The sequence below is a fragment of the Esox lucius genome, chromosome 12 (assembly GCF_011004845.1).
Source record: "Esox lucius isolate fEsoLuc1 chromosome 12, fEsoLuc1.pri, whole genome shotgun sequence".
Taxonomy (NCBI): Eukaryota; Metazoa; Chordata; class Actinopteri; order Esociformes; family Esocidae; genus Esox; species Esox lucius.
This window is the reverse complement of record NC_047580.1, coordinates 24686669-24709052: the sequence shown is the minus strand read 5'-3', so window position 1 is coordinate 24709052 and position 22384 is coordinate 24686669. Positions and strand designations below refer to the sequence as shown.

Sequence of the window (22384 nt, the reverse complement as noted above, 5' to 3'; positions counted from 1 at the left end):
CTCAAACTATAGTTTGATGAAAGCTAAGCAATGACCTCCAAAATGATGGATAAAATTGCAGATTTACATAACTAATATATAGGTCAAATTACAAATGCTTAGAACTTTGTACTAAGAAGTAAGGCCTTGAACCTAATTAATTAGCTATATGTTGACAACACCAAAATGAGTGACTATATGTCACATTCTATAGTGTTTCTCAACCCTGCTCCTGGACGGCCCCCTGACCTGCATGTTTTAGATCTCTCCCTGCCCTAACAGAGGAGGGAGAGATCTAAAACATGCAGGGCAGGGGGCGGAGTGCTTTGGAGCAGAGTTGAGAAACACTGTTCTCTGATATTACAAAATATTGTGCAAATATACAGCCCTTAGACTCAACTCTGGACCTCGAAGCCAGATCCACTCCATCTTTTCATTGCAACTCATTAATCAGGGCCTGATTTAGACCTAGGACACCAGGTGGGTGCAATAAAGGATGAGGTAGAACAGAAAACCAGCAGGCTCTGGATCTCATTGGGTATGGTTGAAGTACCTCTGCAATAGGCAAATTAATTCTTACCATGCAGTGTTAGCATGTTTGACAATGCTAATGGAATGTAATTACTTGAGAATCATTTGTCCTAACTGACCTATAGTTTAATATGATTTTTCTTTTGCTACCATTGAAATATCTGTTTCATAAAATGTGGTGCCCTTGACATGCCATTAAAACAAAATGTTACAAGGTGTAGGTCGGCTTGGCTAAACAATTCTTTAGTCAAGTGTGTACAGTGCATAGTGATGTTCTACCCGTGTGTGTTGTAAAAGGCATCCAGTGACTGGTTATGCTCCTGTTTATTGGCTATTTGTGGATGGGGTGCGGACATGTAGGAAATGGATTCATCGCTGCACTGCAGCTATATTTATAATTCAAATTAAAGACAGAATAATTCATTGCTGCACAAACATACTATGTATATTAACAAGCATTATCCAAAAAAAGGATAGTCAGGCAGCATGTTGGTTTGTGTAGTTGACCACATTAGCTGTAGCCCTGGTGAATAGTCGGCCTTTAAACACTGATCTCAGCTTACAATGGCCGGCTTTGGCCTGGCATGACACCATGACTTCACTGCTATGTATGACCTTTTCAATAATATCACAAGCTCATGTTCCCTGAGGATATTTCGATTCAGGCTTGATACACTGCCCTGTAAAAATGAAAGATTCAAAACCCTCTGATTGTGTATTGGAACAATGAAAAGTGAAAACCCAAGCGGAGATATGATAGTTGGAAGGTTAGTAAACCTAAAAGATGCCTAAAGTGTTTTTAAAAATAAAGAAATAAAAAAGTACTTAATTTCAGTGCACATTTTTGTAGTATCTTTCATACAATAACAATGTTAAGAAATGTAAATATTGTAAAGGCTAAATATTTATTGAAAATAAGGGCCTAATGAGAATATTTTGTATGGGATTTTACCTTAATCTTTTCAATGCTTCATTTGGACAGATTATGAACAGGAGATTGAGAGCATAAAAGTGAGTCATGCAGAAGTTGGACACTAACCCCAGACATCTGGGGCAGTCTGATTAAGCATTTCAATTTTATTGTAATTTCACACGCCCAACTGCACAGCCTCACCATAAACAAATAATTGTATCGCCATCTAATCTGCAGCAAGTGACTACTGCAATAACACCAGCATGGAACATTTTAGGCACATTAGAGAGTGGAACCCATGCTACAAATAATAAAGGTTACTCTGGAGGCAAAGGTGCCCGGCCGTTTCTAAATATGTGCAACTAATAAACTGGCCACTGATTGTAATTCTCTACAAAAATCGCCTGAAATACCAGAACAGCGTTTTCAATGTTCCACTACGGTGCTCCCAGTCTTTGGGAAGGTGTTGCACAACATTGAAGTGGTGTTTCTACATCCCACCTAATGTACCTCAGGATTATGTTTCAATACTGTGGGTAAATATAAGGTTTTAGGTTGGGTTTTAGCTCAGTTTCCATCATATTTGGTCTAAAGCTGTTCATTTAAACAGCATGTGACCACCCTGTGGTCTTCAAGATTGCCATTCACTAGACTGACAAAACAACATATTAACACTAGTATTAGACTATGTAAAAACATATCTTTAATCTTTGTCACATACTCTTGTGTGGCTTTAAGCAGTTAATCATTTGTCTTGTGTTATTGAAGGACAGTAGCTTACCTTAAAAAAAAAAAGGACATATGTGCATTTACATGTCACTATTTAGAATCATAATAGTCAAACTTGGAAGACAGATATAGATTATAGATATAGACACATAAATGCAAACACATAGATCCATTCAAACATCCTTTTAAGTATTATCACAGTGATGAGTTGGTAAATTATCTTAGTGAGCAAACTGTGTCAATCTAGAAGTGTAAAGACAGATTGTGGAAATGTAGGCTTTAACCTGCATGAAGTACCATTTGAGCAGTAAGACTAGACTAAAAGGATGACCACAGCAAACCACTATTCTACAATGCAAGTACTGGCCTGTCTCAGAGCAGAAATGACAACAATTAGCACTTAGCTATCAAACATTACAGTGCCTACTAGCTACCATCCACACCCAAGGAACCTGTATTTACTTTACAGTCTACTGTATCACCAGTTTCAGTCTCCCAGCCCAATCTAGAACATATACATACTTCCTGATCACTTACCTTTGACAGTCATACTTCGAAACAAAACATTTTTTTCCTAAGCCTTTTGTAGTTCTCACCTTGCAACACATATTTTGAAGCTGCATCTTATTAACATGATTGGATAGTTTCAAGGTAAATGACAGATTTCTATGTTTTATACACAAAATCTTGAAAATGCTAAGGAAGAAATTAGACCTATGTATTGCATGTTTGTTTTTCGTCTCTCCTATTGTTTCACGAACTAAAACACTGTTTTGATTAACACTTGCAATGTAAACACTACAATTTCAGATGAACTGTTCACTGCTTTCACCAGACCTAGAAAAACATAAAAATCAAGACCACATCTATTCTATGAAAACATACAGACATATACATACACTTCCACAGTCACACATTTAAGAGATACACCAGGAATCAATGACACTTAATATTTGTCTATTAGGAATCATGAAAAGGCACTGAAAAAGAGGTCACTTCACACATTTTAGAAATAGAGTGACACAAAAAACAGACCCATTAAAACGATGGTGCTGGGCTCATGGATTCCCAGTATGAGGCCGATGACCACACTCAGACCCACCATCGATGGGATCAGAGTCCTGCCCAGGGTTGGCTCAGTCTGGGCTGCCAGTAACCTGGGGATCTGAGCCTCTGATGATCTGCTTGGTAGACCTTCAAGTGTTTCTGAGGAAAGCTGAAAAGACTCCTCGCTTTCATCTGCCAAAGAACGGCCCTTCTCATTTGAACTGCTGGTGCCTTCCTGGGTGGTGATCACGGATGATGCTGCTTTACACTGAACTCCAATGGGCGTCTGGCTCTCTAACATAGGAAAGATGTGCGCACTAGCAGCAGTGTCATCTTGCGCCTTAGAGTTGCCCGAGTCCTCTAAAATCACAAGTGCCAGTTTGTCCACCTCCCCTCGCTTAAAGAGCTGGTGAGACGCAGGGGGAGGCGCCTGAGAGAAATCATCGGTCAACTCAGAATTTTGGCTAGCCAGACTCTGGGTCACCCTGTTCTCCCCTGTGGGTCCACAGTCTGTCACGGCCACCATGGAAGAGGGACGGCTAGCTACCGCAACAGGAAACCTTTCACAACTTGCCTGGGGGCCCTCTAGCCTTGGCCCTACAGCCTCTGTCAATGAGACTCTATCTTCTCTGGTCACGGCATCGTCTGTTGATGGCAGCTGCTTTCCTTTAGACTCTTCAAGTAGAGAAGGGGAGGACCCAACACTACTAACCTCCACAACTCGGGAGAGCTTACAGTTGGTGGGATTTGATGGAGGTTCTAGGAGGCCTGAGGATCTGATGACTGGCTCCTGAATTCTAAAGGATTTCTCATTTTCCTCCTCAGTTGCTTTCTCTTCTTGCTGTCTTGGAACCTCCTCCTCTAACTCATACTCTCGATTTGGCAAATCCTTCTCCACCTTCTCCTCCCCCACCTCCTTCATCGATACATCTGGAAGCAAATTCTGATATGTAACATCTCCCAGTGACGACGGCTTGGGTTGGATGTCCATGTGAGGTGGGTCAGGATCATTGATATTCATGTGGGAGATTGTTGACACGCTCAGCAGTGTGGGGAGACTACCATCTTTGTGGTCCTCCTGGAAGGGCCCTCCCACCTTCTTTTCTGATACCTCAGTAATGGTGATCAGCCAGGGTGTTGGTTCTGAAGCCTCATCAGTGCTACTGTGGACTGGTGTTGAAGACAAATTTAGGGCTGTGGAGCATTGATCTTTGGGCTCCTCCTTGGGTAGGCTGTCTGATTCACCGTCCAGTTTAAGCATTTCACAGTTAGGTTTAGGCAATTTACAGTCTTGTATCGGCATTTCACTGACCAGTTCCACTGAAAGCTCTGGTTTAGTTGTCGCAGTGGTGGTTTGGGTTGCTACAGGTGTGGACCTCACTTCGTCGGTTGTGGAAGTGGAAGACACAATAGGTGATTGTTTACCCAGGGATACAGGGGCACAGGACAGTGATCCATCTCCTGATGGAAGGTCTAGGTTGGCTGGGAGAGGAGAACTGGGTACATCATCGGCGGTCTAGAGGAATAACAGAGAAAAACATAACTATCCCAGTCATGGGATGGCTGCGATTACTTGGTCCCAGACCCGTTTGTGCTCTACAGCTAACTCCTACTGTTATTTGGTAACATTATTTTATATGGCTATACACCACAAACAGATCCAGGACCAAACTAGTCAGGGACTAGTCACAAATATATTTGTATAATATATAAATATTATCCACAGACAGACAACAAGACACTGGTGCATTTCTAAAGTTGGGAATCCATGCTGATGTTATAAAACACTGTGGACGACATACTTATCATGAAAGATCAGATGTACAGTATGTTTATTACCCATGCATGTAGAGGAAACAATACACCAAAAAAACTCATACCAGCATACAGAATAATTCCCACAGACCTGGATTTCTCTCTCACACACACACGCGCGCGCACACACACACACACACACACACACACGCGCGCGCGCGCGCGCGCACACACGCACATCCATACCTTGTATATGGATGGTTTGTTAATTTCACTGACTATGGTATAGAAGCCTTAGAACTACTTTACTGATATGAATCTATACAGTTATACTGAAATATGCACAGTTATACTGAAATTCTGAATATAATCTGTAATGACGGAGTCATTTTAATATGTATAACTACAAACAAGAGAATTGTTTAGCACTCGTTCTCAATTAGGGGATTGAGAAATGGAAGGTTATTGCTGAATGACTTCTCTTCCAGACAAACATCCATGCAAAGTAGCTGAAGCAGCTCATGCCGTTAATTAATAGCGGTGTGCACATTACCTAGGTTGTGGCTGAAACTGAAGCTTCAATGAGCTGTAAAAATCCATTTTCATTGGAAAGAAAAGCATTAGTTTGAAATGAACTTACTGTATTTCACAGACTGTATCTCACAGGATTTATTTTAAGTTGTACTGAAAATCATGCATTGGTGTCAATGAGAGATTCATGGGAACATTTTAGGCAGTAGTTTTAGTTTGAAGTTAGGATTAGGCCCTAATTTATTTGAGTCATTACTGTTGAACCACTTTTTAACTTTAACATGTGAGACACACTCTAGGATTAAATAATGGGATAGCTAAACATGCATATACACCGATCAGCCACAACATTATGACCACCGGCCTAATATTGTGTAGGACCCCCTTTGCTGCCAAAACAGCCCTGACCCATCAAGGCATGGACTCCACTAGACCTCTGAAGGTGTGTTGTGGTATCTGGCACCAAGACATTAGTAGCAGATCATTTAAGTCCTCTAAGTTCCGAAGTGTTTGTCCAACACATCCCACAGATGCTCGATTGGATTGAGATCTGGGGAATTTGGAAGTCAACCATTTAAACTCATTGTTGTGTTCCTCAAACCATTCCTGAAACATTTTTGCTTTGTGGCAGGGCACATTATCCTGGTGAACGAGGCCAATGCCATCAGGGAATACCGTGGCCATGAAAGGGTGCACATGGTCTGCAACAATGCTTAGGTAGGTGGTACGTGTCAAAGAAACATCCACATGAATGGCAGGACTCATGGTTTACCAGAAGAACATTGCCCGTAGCACCACACTGCCTCCCCCGGCTTGCCTCCTTCCCATAACGCATCCTGGTGCCATGTGTTCTATAGGTAAACAACGCACATGCACCCGGCCATCCACGTAATATAAAAGGAAACATGATTCATCAGACCAGGCCACCTTCTTTCATTGCTCTGTGGTCCAGTTCTGATGCTCACGTGCCCATTGTAGGCGCTCTCAGCAGTGGACAGGGGTCTGCATGGGCACCCTGACTGGTCTGCTACGCAGCCCCATATGCAACAAACTGCGGTGCACTGTGTGTTCTGACATCTTTCAATTTGTACCAACATTAACTTTTTCAGCAGTTTGAGCTACAGTAGCTCATCTGTTGGATCAGACCACACAGGCCAGCCTTCACTCCCCAGGTGCATCAATGAACCGTGCTTGCTCATGACCCTGTCGCCAGTTCACCGGTTTTCCTTCCTTGGACGACTTTTGATAGGTACTGACCACTGCAGACAGGGAACACCCCACAAGGGCTGCAGTTTTGGAGATGCTCTGACACAGTCGTCTAGCCATCACAATTTGGCTCAGATCCTTATGTTTGCCCATTCTTTCCGCTTCTAACACATCAACTTTGAGGACAGAATGTTCACTTGCACTAATTCACTAATACATCCCACCCACTGACAGGTGCTATGATAAGATTATAAGTGTTATTCACTTCTCCAGTCAGTGGTCATAATGTTATGGCTGATTGGTGTAGATTATATGCATGACATCACAAAGCTAAATTAAGCCAGTCTGCTGATGAGAATTTGCCTTGTACGAACCATCCTAACCTTGCAAGCTTGGATTCTAAATGTGATTATCGCAACTGAGTTTCATAATGTAAACTTGGGAGGTCTGTTTGGTTCTCAGAATTTGAGCTTGTAAGATCAGAATGGTTCTTAGAATGCGAGCGTGTGAGATCAGGATGATTCTCAGAATGCGAGCCTGTGAGATCAGGATGGTTCTCAAAATGCGAGCCTGTGAGATCAGGATGGTTCTCAAAATGCGAGCGTGTGAGATCAGGATGATTCTCAGAATGTAAGCTTGTGTGATCAGGATGGTTTTCAGAATGCAAGCTTGTGAGATCAGGATGGTTTTCAGAATGCAAGCTTGTGAGATCAGGATGGTTGTTTTAATGTGAGGTTGGGAAATAAGGATGGTAATCCAAAAGTAATCTTGTGGGATCAGGATGGTTCTCTGAATGTGAGCTTGTGGGATATGGATGGTAATTCGAATGTAAGCTTGTGAGATCAGGATGGTAATCTGAAAGTGATTCTATGAAATCAGGATTGCTCTTGGAATGAAAGCTTGTGATTTCAGGATGGTTCTTGGAATGTGATCTTTGAATGAGAGGGAAAGCAAATTAGCTACAGATTCTTACATCCATGGCTTTGCTAGCTATAATCTCAATGATGTTCATTAATAACCACATTCCATTCAATTGGCTGACATTTTAAAATAGATATTGCTTTGTCTACACAAGTAGAAGCAGATGGTACACCCACCTTTTACGACAATGACTATATTAACGCAATTGATCAAAATGCTGCAGACATCACTAAAACCTTTGGATGTAGTCTACCTTAATACAGTGCGCATTATCCCATGTGACAAATACTCATCACTATATTTTGTAGCAGAAGATTGGCTGAACCTCTGCGAAGTCCCACTGATCATTACTCCCTTCTTGTAAATAAAGCTCTGCAGTAAAAGCTTCAATCAAGCATCTCCATTCGTTTTAAGTATAAAAATAGATGGCACCACTAAACCTGCTTGCAAAATTGGTTAACTTACTGAAGTCGATTGAAAGTCTTAATAACATTATCACCCTCTAAAGACTTCCTACTTCATGTCCAACCAGATAATCATGGACGTATAGGCTAAGGAAGCTCTGGAGTCTCATTTATCAAAGATGTAGGCGAACAAAACCTACTATGAACCTCCAGCGCACTAAAGACGCAGAAGGATCGTCCACATTGGTTTAAGGGCTCCTCTAACCCTTAACAGCAGTGTGACCTTCCAGCTGAGGACGACACTTAAAGGCAATGTACCGTACACAAGTCCAAATGTATCTTGGGTAAGAAATGCTGATGAGTTATTCCACCCTCACCTCCAAGTCCAGCTCTTCTTGAGGGACGTCGGGGGAAACGAGAGTTGGCTTCGCCATCTCTGGTACCATCTCTGGTGCCATCTCTGGTGCCATCTCTGGTGCCATCTCAGTCACTGGTTCGTCTGAAAAAAGTAGGTTAAAACGTCAGTCACACTGAACCATTACACTGAACACTGACTGTGTTTCATGTCTCTCTTACAATTCATCCTTTTACAACGCTGTTATATCTCTGTGTATTTACTAAGATGGCGCTGTCATGCTTTACCTTCACCCTTCTCTGTGAACTGCTCAAAAGAGTCTGAGTCCTCAATTCTGAAAGCAAAGACATAATATGAATATGTTTAACAATAGCACTGCAATGAACACACGCACAGTCCTATTTTAAAGATAAGGGTTAAGGGTAGAGTTAGGTAACAGTAATGGATACGTCTCTCAAGGTAAAACCTCCAAATCACATACAAACATATTTAGGTAGAAGCCTGTGACAGGAGCTCATACTGCTTTAGAAAACCCATCACTCAGCATTACAGACCCTATTACATTCTAAAGGTGAGTGTAATGACTACACTTACTAATGACAATTAACTGTGCAAAAGGTTTTGGACGTTTTACTTGTCCTGGCGGCATATCGGCCTGAAGGAAGAATTTCATGTTATTGGTTGACTCAATGGAAAGGGTGGAACTTCCAACCGTAAAGTCACTCTATTTTAGTTTCATTGTAAGATTAAGGTAAGGGTTAAGAGTTTATGGTTAGGATTAAGGGAAAGATATTTTAATTTAATTTAGGGTAGGGACAAGCACTGACCTTGGTCAAATGTGCTTTTAGAGCATTGAGCCCATTTCAAATGCAAGTCCTGCCCACTCCATTAAAGTCAACCAATTACAAATAATTTCTACCTTCAGGGCAGATCAGCCTCAAGTAATGTTTGATTAAATGAAATTCCTGTGTGCTTGCAGAAGGTTCTGTTTGTTCTTGAGAGAGGCGTATGGTTCTCCACAAACTAGGAATCAACATATTTTGATATCGCAAATTTCTGGCCATCCTCACACATTGTAACAATTCAGACAATAGTCAAGTGAGCCAAGCAAGGCATTTAACTGGGTTAAAGTGAGTCATCACAGATTTACACTGGCAATCCGCCCCTTATAAACTAATGTTTTCAATGTACATTTGCCTGGCCTAGCATAGCACTCCCAGGACTAAGAGGTATAGGATTAGGGTAAAGATAAGAACAGGGGTTAAGGCAAGGGTAGGGACAAGCACTAACCCTGGCAAATTTCCTCTCAGGTCATTGAGCATCTTTGAAATGCAAACTGACTCCATTGAGTTAAACCAATTACATTATTTTCTACCTTCAGTGCAGATTTGCCTTCAGAAACATGTTTGAGTAAGCACAATTGCCAAATGCTGATCACAAGGTCCTACGGTCACATTTCACATATGAAGAGAGATTTGCTTACTGTGAGGTGAGTAACAGACTACAGGATGTATGTCAAGATAATATTCTACTTTAGCACAAGACATGAACCACATGAAATTCAGAAATACAACTGGGCCTACATTCATTTGAATCGATACAGATTTTTTTTCTGGAACTAACATTAACTAGTATTCTCTGAAGGGCTCATGACATGGAAGAGAACATGAACATTGCCAATCCCTCCCAGTGTCAGGATGCAGAGATATATCACATATAACAAGTGAAACAAAAACATTGCAGAGTCTGTGGAAAATAATTATTCATGTACCAAAACTGATGCTATGACCTCCTGACCTTAATGAAGCAAGCTATTTGGAAGAGTTTCTTTTCAACCAACATCCTGGCCAGTGGGTGTACACACTGCTGTCTGAAGTTATAGAAATAGCATACAGAAATTTCGACAGACTGTGGTACAGACAATGCTGTTTCCCTTCTTAACATCCCAGATACGATGGCAGCATTCACTTAAAGTGAATAGCAGAATAATGCTTAGTGCGGGCCAAATTGTAGAGGAAAATCTGAATCAATTTGATTTCTAATAGAAACTAGAAGACGAATTACCCTTTAAGAAGGAAAATAACTCAAACCAAAAGGCTAAGTTTAAACCGTAGCTGTTTATCAAGCGGACACTAACTGTTCCAGAGCAGCATACAGGTTTTAATTAAATAGGCTTGAAATCTACACCAAGACTTGAAAATGGCCGTCCATCAAGGAAAAGTGGAGAAGGACAACGGGGGTGGTAGAATAGTTTCTAAAGGCATTAAAGTATTTCTTAATGTCCCCTGCTCTTGCGCTCCTCCCTTTCCCTCTCAAGTTGTGTGATGACCACTTACATACTTGAGAGTGAGATCCAAAATAATGAGTAATCTGTTTCCTTCCTTTTCAATGGTAAACCGCCACAGCTGACAAATGCAGGGCTATGAGAGGCAGTGCAAAACTGCTGAAGTGTAGATACTGGAAAGATACACAGACACTTATTTAGAATGCCCTGGGGTATCTGTGATAGCCTGGAACGTGATGTGGAAAAAGCACACAGGAAAGGAAAAAATAACAAGTCATGTACTAAGGACATTTGGTGATGTTCCCATTAGATTCTATAAAGAGATTTTGACAAAACAATATCAATGGAACATTCAATGACCACAAGAGGACAATTCATGGTTGTCAATGGGACATTGCATGACGCTCCCAAGGGAACATTCTCTGGGGAACTGTTGTCCCTGTGAGTCACCAGGATGTCACTGAGGAAAGTCATCTTGTATGTATATGTACACTGAAAAGGTATTGGCACCCTCCATAAAATTTAGCAAAAGGAAATGCAAAAACATAACACAATGACTCATGTTTTGGGCTCAAACATAAGGAGGAGCTGTATACTTTCATTAAAACATGATCATTTTTCAAAAACAAAACATTTCAGTCATTTCTCTCTTCAGAAGTATTGTAACCCCTTTCATTGCCAACAGGCTGATGGTGTTCACGGCCTAAAGAGTTTTTGTCTCATCCTACCAAAACACGATTCCAGTTACACTTCCAATAAGAAGAAAGTTCTGGTGCGGCAATGTGTGTGTTGGGTATATAGTAAAGATCCTTTCTTGCAACCCCTTCAAAAGAGCTTGTTGAAATGGAGCTGACATCAATGAGTTTATTTTGAGACCCAACGATTCCACTAGATTTAGCTTTTCTGAAACTGCGATCCATGGATTACTCTTTTCCTCCCTTATCATCTTCCTCACCATGCATCCTCTTATTTGACAAATTTGCAACAGTTCCAGAATTCTGAATTTTTTTGATAATTGCCTGATTTTATGTCAATATTCTTTTGGGGTGCCAACACTTTCGAAACCTGTTTTGAAGAAGAAAAAAAGACATACTAGTTAATTTCCTGAAGGTTGCCAAAACCTACTGAGTTGAGCATGTATGTATATACTCTGTGTCAATTTCAATTAACAGGTGTGCCTTGTTAAAGGGTGTGACAAGGCAGTGTTGGTATACAGAAGAACATACTTAGTACTGCCACTCTTCTGCAGAGTTCAATAGAGTTAACAGCCTCAGAAACTGTCAATTAACAGCATTTTAGATTGCAGTCCAAATAAATGCTTCACAGAGTTCAAGTAACAGACACATCTCAACATCAATTGTTCAGAGGAGACGGCGTGAATCAGGCTTTAATAGGACAAGACAAACCAGAAATGAATATTAGACTGGTGGAAATCTGTCCTTTGGTCTTATGAGTCCAAATTTTAGATTTCTGATTCCAACTGCAATGTCAATAAGAGACGCAGAGCAGGTGAACGGATGATCTCTGCACATGTTGTTCCCACCATGAAGCATGGAGGAGGAAGTGTGATTGTGTGGGGGTGCTTTGCTCCTGACACTGTCTGTGATTTATTTAGAATTCAAGGCACACGGATCCAGCATGGCTACCGGAGCATTCCCATCTGGTTTACGCTTACTGGGACTGGACAATGACCTAAAACAACACATCCAGGCTTTGTAAATGCTGTTTGACCAAGGAGGAGAATGATGATGCTGCATCAGTTGACCTAGCCTCCACAATCACCCAACCTCAAACCAATTGAGATGGAGCGAGATGACAGTGATGAAAAAGCAGCCAACAAGTGCTCAGCATATGTGGGAAGGAGTTGATTGCTGGAAAAGCATTCCAGATGACTACATCATGAAGTTGGTAGACAGAATGGCAAGTGTGCAAAACAGTCATCAAGGCAAATGGTTGCTAGTTTAATCCATTGAGAGGCCGTTTTTGTTATGTTTTCTAACCTTAACCATTATTCATAACATATCATACACCATATGGTACATATTAGTAGCATTCAAAACATATGATGGTTATGAATGTCATATTTGTAACATACATTTTTAGAAGCGCAGTATATTGTAACCTTACTGTCCCAGATGTATGTACACTATGTTATCTTTACCGGGTTGGTTTGTTGTGCTCTCCTCCAACATGCATGTGCAGACAAATGCTTGCTCATTGTATTAGTAGTGTGGCAAGAAGCAGAACAGCTTGGTAAGATGTGCTTCTGTGGACGTCTTTATCTTCTACCATTCTGAACCTGCTGTGCAGTTGTTAGGGTGAGAAAAATGTGTGGGGGGTACAAGCAATAAGAGATGTGGCCTTAATCGCCTTACAATATTATCCTGTCAATGAAAGGAGAGCCGGCAGACAATCAGTTTGATCTAAGAGTGAAAAGAAGCCATAATCAGGTGAATAGTTGATCAGATAGGATAGCACCACAGATGACCTACTCCATTGAAACCCGATTGGGCCGTTTGCTGTGGTTTTCCATTGAAAGGTCAGGGGTAAGTTAATGTTGGAGAACTGCAGGGGTGAAAGTGACACCTGCCCAGTACCAGCTATTTCGATCCCCTTTATAGCTCAGCTCACACACCCCTGGATTGCTGGCATTCTGAAAGGGGTGTCTCTGCTGTCTCCAAAACTAACTGGATCACTTTTTGAATATAATGACATGTTTGCGTTCCTATATAACAATATTATTTATTTTTTGACAGACCTCCCACCGAGAAAGATCGTTTGCAGCATACTTAAAAGATACATTTACCTGTAACTACTTTCAGTTTTCAGGATACTTCTACGACATGGCATTTCAACAGGGCTGGCTTGTGTCACATTTTCTTCGTAGGAAACGAGCAGAGTTACCGCGTAATTCTTATGGAAGTTGTTAGCCCAGTAATCGCCATCTGGAGTCTCGTAACGGACAACAAACTCAATGCGAGCCCCATGGTGAAGATACGGTGGGCAAAAAGAGAGCTTGAATGAAAACGTATCAGTCTCACCGTCGCCCTGTACGTATTCTGCAGGACAATCGAAGTAGTTGCTCCAGTTGTCCATAGTTGATCGAACGCACACAATTTTCTTAAATGAAATATTGAGGACTCGAACGAAGACGATAAAAGCCAGGGGTTCGTCTTCAATGGGTGAAACACTCTCCACCTCTACTTTATTCAAGTGCACCGACTTCGTCAGCGCAGTGGCAGTCGGTGTGGTCCATTCCGGACTCACACGGTAGGTCGGTTCACTAATTTTTGGTCGGTATTTTGCCTCCTCTTCCTCCCACCTGGAATCGTTCTCATCATCCGAATCAAACTGGATAAATTCCTTCACATGGGCAAGGTCTCCACCAATTGTATCGGCAAACGACACTCTCCTGCTTGTAATTGCATCTTTGATTTTCAAATATTCTGCGGTCTCATCGTAGATAGACTGTCCGCGTTTCCTCGGTATAGGAGAGGACCTCGGGATAAGACGGACGTTTGTCTCCTCGCTCTCTTCGAATTCTTCATCCGAATTACACTGTCCTTCATCATAACATTCTGCTCGTCCTTTTGACCCCTCGTTTTTTACCGTGGTGAAAAGACCCTTCCGGGGTGGTATGGTTAGAAAAGACATTTTTTCAGCCATTCACCTTTCGAGTCGCTTGTCAGTAGCACTGCTCAGATGACACAATCCAATAAAATCCTGTGGTGTGTTTGCAGTGTTTTTCTAGCGTTACGAACCGAGCAATATTGACACTCATCCAGAGTTTCAAAACGTGTTGTACCGCATGACACCAATGGAGAACTGAGATGCAAGTGCGAGTCTCTATAATGTCAACTTTTGTGGCTCTTGGAGGATAGTCCTCGACTCCTCCTTGACTTTAGCTGGAACTGTCTGTAGGCCTTATTCCCAGTGGAATAACTGTGTAATTTTAGCAGCGCTTATTGCGTTCTCCAAATTTGACATTAAACTTGGTACAACCCGCAGCTGGCGACTCCCCTTTCTTGCAGTTGTTCAGACAACCTACTTGCGTATACGCATATACTAAAGCCTGCCCTTGTATTAATCACAATAGGCGATTAATACAAAATACATCTTATATTTAGCCTTTTTATTGTTTCTAATTTGCTATTTATTATATGCAATAAAAATTACACCATTTGGCTTTGTACATTGGTAGATTAATATTTTTTTATTACATTACCTGAAGCCCTTTTTCCCGATCGGACTACAGGATTTAAATGTATTTATTATTTAAGTATAATATTCTATCCTTCCTGTGAATGGACTCTTCCCATGATGTCATGTCATTTTTATTATGTAACGTCACATTGTGTCACACTGGGCCACTGCAAAAGTGATACTGGATTGACGTTAATTGTGTGGTGGTAGATCTGCAATTGCATCGTTATTCCTGCATTGCATATTATGAAAAGTAGCCCTACAGGCTAATAGGTTAAAATCTAGGGCTTGCAGGATAGACTGTATGGCATTGATATAAATAGTGAATCCTAAGCACAGACAAGGCATATTATAGTAAAAATGTATGCCTTGTACTTTTTTCGGTTATTTGTGTTATAATGATGATTCTCATTAACAAATTCCACAGACTGGCAGACTTCCTCCTTTGATCAGTGCTCCGTCTGACCCACTAGGTGGAAGCACATTTGATATCTTTTATGTATATTGCTGAAAATTTTAGGCTGTTTGAATGCTATGTGCGTTGAATAGAGATTGTATATATTATGAACGACACAATAGTTTATCAACATGGTAAATATTTAACATAACAGTCCATTACTTGGACTGGAATAAAAACATAGTCAAGGCAAGACATATTTGTGCTCTAATATAACACCTTAATTACTAAAATAGCAACAATCTGACAAAAAAGTTCTTAATTCCACTTCTTCAGTCAGGCTACTGGATAAAATGCGACTGTAAATAAGCAGCGGTGTGCGCCCCCTAGTACGCAGCGCTGCTGAAGTCAATGTTCTGTTGTAAAACTGACTCACGGAAGCATACCCCGGTTTTTATTGGTAGGTAGGTTTCGGCGCGGCGTATTGTAACCAATCAGCGAATTGTTTTCCTGTCTCGTAATGTAATAAACATCGCGGACCGAAAATAGTGAAGGGAAGGACAAATGTAAACAGCCGTATAAGTATTTGCACTCTTCAACTAAGATTTGAATGACTATAATACTTTATTATTTTGAACTCGAATTGTTGGACTGATATCCAGCTTTTAAAAGAATGGGGCCGAGTGTTGACACGAAGAACACATACAACGCAAGGTAAGCTAGCCAGCTAGCTAGCTCCCGCTAGGCCGCTGGTTAAATTTACGCGGAAAAGGAGGGCAAGTATAGTTAGCCCACTTGCTTGCTAACTGTTTATAGGAAATACTAATGACTATATAACTAGTCATATGTGTAAAGAACAAGTTATCCAGTTATATCAAAGTAAATAATTCCATTACTTCTATCTCTGATTTTGTGGGATAATATCGCGTTAGCCAGCTAAATCGCCCAAAATGAGCGAAAGAATTAGCTGCAGCAAAAAGTCTGCAGAAGACTCCGCACCGAAGAAACGATGCCTGTCCCCTGAGTTGCTCGGCGAGTCCCCGCTTCCTAACAAGTTAGCCAGATTGGACGAAAAAGTGTCCGATGAAATACCTTTGAATGCTAATGGAAACAAAAATGGAGATGTCAATAAAGTGCCAAATAAGAAAGATAACGATGGAAATGATGAGATTGGACTAGATGGGCAAAAGCTACCGGGGGAGGAAATTAGTGCAGCTGTCACTTTCAGTAACCAAACCGGCGCTGATGAAAGTACTCCGTTGGATGCACCAGTCACTAGCGATGGAAGGAAAGTAGATAACCATGGAAGTGCTGGGGCTGGAGATTGCCGACCCTCTACTTCACTGGACCAGTCTGATTCGGCCGCAATAGCAGCCGCCGAGGCACTCGCTAGTCTCACAAGAGCGGCTGCGGAAGACGAGGCCACACAAATGCCCTGTTCCTCCAAAACAATAGGACATAACGAGAGAATGGGACAAAAAGTTAAGCGTGGCTACCGCGAGTTCTCAAAGGAAAGATTAAAATCAGAAAGGGGTATTCATACGCAGGCAGTAGCTGCCGATAGCTCTACCTCACTGCGTGGAGTTGACAGGGCGGATGTTGACGACTTGCCCGATGTGGACGAGGAAGACGATTCAATACTTGGATCTTCTTCCACGCCAAGTTCCTCTTACCCGTCAGATAATGATGATGACGATGACGGAGAGTGCGCTATAGTGTCAGTGAAGATGGCCCCGGAGATCAGACAATCGGTTGCACTTCTAGCTCAGGTACAGATGAAGCTTGACGCTCTGGAGAAGAAAGGCGCAAGGCTCCACCAGCGGTTAGAGATGAAGATGAGCCACCAGCGGCGCCCACACCTGGACCAGCGCAGCTCTATTACACAGGCCATCCCTGGCTTCTGGGTTACTGCAGTATCCTTTGGAGTATTCATACACAAACGATCTCTTAATCAATTAAACACACATCCTAGGTGTCAAAAAAGTAAATACTGACTTGACATCTTTGAAGCACTGGGAGAGCCTGGACGTGTTGAGTGTGTTGGTATTTTTAATTCCCTTTTCTTTGACTCAAAGTTGTGAAGTTGTTGAACCACCCTCATCTCTCTGCTCACATCGATGAAACTGATGAAGATGCTCTCAGTTACATGACCAACCTAGAGGTAAGGAAAATAATTTCAGTAGATTATTAAATTAACATTCAGTCTTCTCCGTGATCTGTCTATTTATCAGATGCCTCTGAGTTACATCTTTTGTCTTCTCAGATTGAGTCCATTAAGAACAACAAGCTTAGCTACAGAATTGGCTTCCACTTCAGACGGAACCCATACTTCCAGAATAACATCTTAGTGAAGGAACTTCACCTGGGAATGGGAGGTGAAGGCTGGTTTAATTTTGCTGGTTTGCTCATTCCCTGACAGATGTGCTGAGGCACAGTGAATCCAGCCAATTGAAAATGTGTATTCATGTATAAAGGAAGCTTCCACAGCAGTGTCCTGACTATTAGGCTTCATGTCTTTTCCCAGGATCCCCGGTGTCTTTCTCCAACCCCATATTGTGGCACCGTGGTCAGAACCTGGCTGCTCACAGTGAGCCCAGGAGGTCGGGCCGTGGTGGCGTTTACCAAACCTTCTTCAACTGGTTCAGTGACCACAGCAGCCCCGGCAGAGACGATATAGCACAGGTACGGTAAACTGACTGAGGTCCTATAACTGTACACTGAAACGAATGGGTTGAAACAGCCAGATGTCATCCATGAGGTAATCCACATTTTACACATCCAGTGGTGTCCACACGACACACAGCTTGGCTTGTACACTTTATTTCATGGCCCTTGTGTAACACGATTACAGCACCAATCCAATACACTCTTCTCTCTGTGTGCTGGGTGAATGTACAGATTCTGAAGGACGACCTTTTCAGAAATCCTCTTCGATACTATCTGACCCCGCTCTGGGAACCCCGGGAGAATGGCAGGTGAGCTGCAACTCAAACATATACTGAATATACTGAGTCATTGTCCGAATCCTTAACTATCCCTTTAATCAAACATTTTAGTAACACTTAAGACAGCATGATGTTTTCGAGGATGTTATGAATGTTACTTGAAAAATGCATGCTGCTCCTACCTTCAGTACCGGTGGGCCCAAGGCAGCCGACAACAGCAACGGGGATGATTGTGTGGTGATATCCGACTCGGATGAGGAAGAGCCGGCTAAGCCTGGACAAGCTCTTGGAAGGGGGGAGGAGGAGGAGGATGAGGAGGAACAGCATCAGGGTCGAGATGCCGGTGAGGGAATATTGTAATAGAAATATGTAATAGCATGATTTCCTCCTTCACCACACTGTCCTTTGGTTTAGGTCTACCAGTATTTCTGGATGAATGACTGTAATGCCTAGTAAGTTGTCTGTATGAGTAATGCAGTTGAATCTGAATAGACAGTGAATATGTCCTCAGAATCAGATGAAAGCCCAGAGGAGGAGGATATTGAAGAGGAGGTGATAGACGGTAAGATATTGTCCACAAGCCGAAATGTTATTTGGAGTGTTGTTGGACGCAACACAACTGTTTCCAACAAACTGTTCATTTACACACATTTTATCAACAGGGGGAATTAAGATGAAGACTTTGACCCTTTGCAGAAGACCGTTATATGCCTACTCCAACTAGGCTTTTAACATACCAGTCAAAATTTGGACACACCTACTTATTCTAGGGTTTTTCTGTATTTGTATTATTTTCCACATTGTAGAATAATATGGAACACATCAAAACAAAATAACACATGAAATTAAGTAGTAACCAAGGAAGTGTTAAATACATATATATATTGTTCAAAGTAGCCACACTGCCTTGATGACAGCTTTCCACACTCATAGCATTCTCTCAACCAGCTTCATGAGGTAGTCACCTGGAATTAATTTCAAACAGTCTTGAAGGAGTTCTCACATGCTAAGCATTTGATGCTGCTTTTACTTCGCTCTGCAGTCCAACTCATCCCAAACCATCTTAATTGGATTGGGGTCTGGTGATTGTGGAGAAACGGTCATCTGATGCAGCACCATCACTCTCCTTCTTGGTAAAATACCCTTACACAGCCTGGAGGAGGGTGTTTTGGATCACTTTCCTGTTGAAAAGTGGAAAGTATACTTCTTGAGTTGACTATATCTTGACAAATGATAGCCAATACTTCTTGAGTTGACTATATCTTGACAAATGATAGCCAATACTTCTTGAGTTGACTATATCTTGACAAATGATAGCCAATACTTCTTGAGTTGACTATATCTTGACAAATGATAGCCAATACTTCTTGAGTCGACTATATCTAGATATAGTCCCCCTAAGTGGAAATCAAATGGGATGGCGTATCGGTACAGAATGATGTGGGAGACAGTGTCACCAGCAAAGCACCACCACACCTCCATGCTTCACCGCGGGAACCCCACATGCAACGATCATCTGTTCACCCACTTTGCGTCTCACAAAGTCACAGTGGTTGAAACCAAAAGTCTCAAATTTGGACTCATCAAACCGATAAGAGCCAGCTTTCCACCAGGCTAATGTCGATTCCTCATGTTTCTTGGCCCAAGTAAGTTGTTCCTTGTAGTTTTTCTTCAATAGGGTTTTCTTTGCTGCAATTGGACCATCAAGGCCTGAATCATTTAGAATCCTATGAACAGTTGATGTTGAGATGTCTGCAGTTAATTGCTGCTTTCTGAATCTGGTAACTAATGAACTCTGTAGCAAAGGTAACTTTGGGTCTTCCTTTCCTGAGGCCGTACTCATGAGAGGCGGTTTCGTCGGTGCTTGATGGTTTTTGCAAATGCGCTTGAAGAAGGTTTGAAAGTTCTTAAAATGTTCCATATTAACTGACCTCATGTCTTTAAGTAATGATGGATGATGTTTTTTCTTAGCTTATTTGAGCTGTTCTTGTCATAATATGGACAGTAGCGACATAATGGTCTTCTGTATACCAAGCTTACCTAATCCTAATACAGCTGTTTGGCTCAAACGCATTAAGAAGGAAAGACATTTTACAGACATTTTACAGACACACCTGTTAATTGAAATGTATTCCTTCATGAAGCTGGTTGAGAGAATGCGAAGTGTATAAATACCTGTCATCAATGCCACGGGTGGCTACTTTGCAGAATCTGCAAAAGGAAATGTATTTTAATCTGTTTAACACTTTTGGTTGCTATATGATTCTGAATGTGTTTTTCTTATTTTAGATGTCTTCACTATTATTATTATTATACAGTGTAAAAGAGAGTAAAAATAAAGAAATACTATTGAATGAGTAGATGTGTCCAAACCTCTGACAGGTATTGTAAGTGTTAAAAAAACCCATGTTAATCATACTTATATGAATGGGAACCCATTCTAAAAGTTCTGCTCATCTCCTTCAGATGACAGCGACCAGGAGGCCAGAGAGGATGACTCATCGTATGGAGAGAAGGATGAAGAGGCGGATGTGAAAGAGGTGGATGAAGCACTAGATCACAAGGTCACAGACCAAGATGAAAAGGATGATATTGAGGTAGACGAAGAAGAGGATGACGGCTAAGTTAGTTTGTTCTTCCCAATCTCTTGTTTCTAATTATGCACAGAAGTTAATAAGTTGTGGATGCTTGACTGCATTTTAAAATCAGGGTACATATGTCAACGCCAGGACACACTGTTTTGACTGTATATTTGACTTTTTGGATTTTTGGTAAATATTCTTTGTTACTTGTCTCCATTTCTAAGGAGCAATGTCTAACTTAATTCTGCATCTTTAAAGGGGTATTAATATTATTAGTTAGGGAATAGTTCAAGACAGATTAATTCAGTTAATTATTGAATTTACTCTGATAGGGCTATTCAATTCAACATTTGAATAATACTGATATAGAATATTCTATGAGGTTTGACACCCCCTGATTTAATTATTTAATGCTACCAAGTTTTGGGTGTATCTTTTTTTGCAAATGATGCAATTAAGCAATTCTTGAACTTTTCTTATTATAAATTTGATCTCTGACGAGGTAATATATTCCCAAAACATCTCGTATGCACTTGGTACTGAACCAAATCTTGTTCTCAGGGATGACCTTTTCGGCTGTTTTTATAGAAGGAAACTGATTGATTTTGGAGAATATATACTATATTATTATTTCTTCCAGCCCTGCCATTGTTTTTGTGTATCTGTGTAAAGTAAGTTGTCATATAGTTTGTGTTAGTCTAATAAGGTACTGTAGATATGTCACCAATATTTCCATGCCTTTTTTATCATAAACTTTGTTTGTAACTGTTACCCAGATTCATTCATATTCATACCTTTTCTAGTAATATTTGTAATTAAATTCCTTTAAGTATACTTTAACATATTAATTGAGTTATTGGTGTGGAATTCAAAATGTTGTAACATGTGTGTGTGTGTGAATCTTAAAAAAGTTAAGCCACATCACATTTACTTGGTTTTCTATATAATAAAAAGTGTATCAATTTAAAGTCAGAAAGATGCCATTTAATAGTTTTAATTAGTTGCTGTACAGGGGGAACATTTTCAGTTAGTGTTGCCTGAAAGGCATTGACCAGTGTGGTCTAACAGCGTAATGGACTGTTAGCCAAGGGCTGCTCTTAAACAACTGGTACAAAACCAGTGTTTTCATGTTCTTTATTCAGACAGGTTGATAGCATTTGCATGTACATATTTAAAAATAACCTTGGGTGCAGAGTTCAGGTTTGTTAAGTTTAACTCCGTTAACTGTCTGGAATTTGACATGTAGGATAGGCCTACATTAACAGAAAGTAATATTTTGTGTGTGGAATTTTATAGTATGCTGTAGTTTTAAGGGTGAAATTGTTTTTTACTAAGAAGATTATGTCCACATTTTGAATCAGTCTTAATTAAATAACATGTTGCTATATATTTTTTGTTTACTGTTATTTTTCTTTTATTGTCCGAGTTTTCGCAAGGTACTGTTACGTTAACAGTATTATGTCAATTCTACCTTTTTGGAGTAAGTATATTGTCAAACCAGTAGGTGGCAGTATATGAAGGTTAAATTATCTCAAACTTTTCAGCACATATGATGTACAGTTTATTTGGTGGTAGTTATTGAACAGTACCAATAACAAAGTA

General features: G+C 40.9%; 2 protein-coding genes across 6 annotated transcripts; one reads left to right on the top strand and one right to left on the bottom strand.

Moving 5' to 3' along the window:
- Positions 1 to 1572: 1572 nt before the first annotated feature.
- si:ch211-167b20.8 lies at positions 1573 to 14684 on the bottom strand. Its single transcript, XM_010890756.3, has 4 exons — positions 13462 to 14684; positions 8659 to 8705; positions 8394 to 8515; positions 1573 to 4715 (listed from the first exon to the last, which is right to left on the bottom strand). Exons 1-4 carry the CDS (start codon positions 14319 to 14321, stop codon positions 3159 to 3161), a joined length of 2586 nt encoding a protein of 861 aa, XP_010889058.2. The 5' UTR covers positions 14322 to 14684; the 3' UTR covers positions 1573 to 3158.
- A 1029-nt stretch (positions 14685 to 15713) lies between these two features.
- tspy (testis specific protein Y-linked) lies at positions 15714 to 22169 on the top strand. 5 transcript variants are annotated; one of them, XM_010890694.3, is made up of 8 exons: positions 15714 to 17168; positions 17339 to 17416; positions 17519 to 17630; positions 17780 to 17937; positions 18154 to 18230; positions 18389 to 18543; positions 18693 to 18762; positions 20667 to 20738. In XM_010890694.3, the coding sequence occupies exons 1-7, from the start codon at positions 16206 to 16208 to the stop codon at positions 18719 to 18721; spliced, it is 1572 nt and encodes a 523-aa protein (XP_010888996.1). In that variant the 5' UTR covers positions 15714 to 16205; the 3' UTR covers positions 18722 to 18762; positions 20667 to 20738. The 5 variants fall into 5 exon arrangements, with proteins under 5 accessions (XP_010888996.1, XP_019907669.1, XP_019907668.1 ...); XM_020052110.3 differs by lacking the exon at positions 20667 to 20738 and adding an exon at positions 18863 to 20660 and having other exon boundaries at positions 18712 to 18762; XM_010890693.3 differs by having other exon boundaries at positions 15717 to 17168; positions 18712 to 18762; positions 20667 to 22169.
- Positions 22170 to 22384: the final 215 nt, after the last annotated feature.

Excerpts from the sequence above, each read along its gene's own strand:
- tspy (XM_010890693.3), top strand. The coding sequence starts at position 16,206 with ATGAGCGAAAGAATTAGCTGCAGCAAAAAGTCTGCAGAAGACTCCGCA. Across the intron at positions 17,169-17,338 it reads CTGGCTTCTGGGTTACTGCA|TTGTTGAACCACCCTCATCT; the intron begins GTATCCTTTGGA and ends AAAGTTGTGAAG. Across the intron at positions 17,938-18,153 it reads GCAGAGACGATATAGCACAG|ATTCTGAAGGACGACCTTTT; the intron begins GTACGGTAAACT and ends GTGAATGTACAG.
- si:ch211-167b20.8 (XM_010890756.3), bottom strand. The coding sequence starts at position 14,321 with ATGGCTGAAAAAATGTCTTTTCTAACCATACCACCCCGGAAGGGTCTT. Across the intron at positions 8,706-13,461 it reads AAAACTGAAAGTAGTTACAG|AATTGAGGACTCAGACTCTT; the intron begins GTAAATGTATCT and ends CTTTGCTTTCAG. Across the intron at positions 8,516-8,658 it reads GTTCACAGAGAAGGGTGAAG|ACGAACCAGTGACTGAGATG; the intron begins GTAAAGCATGAC and ends TACTTTTTTCAG.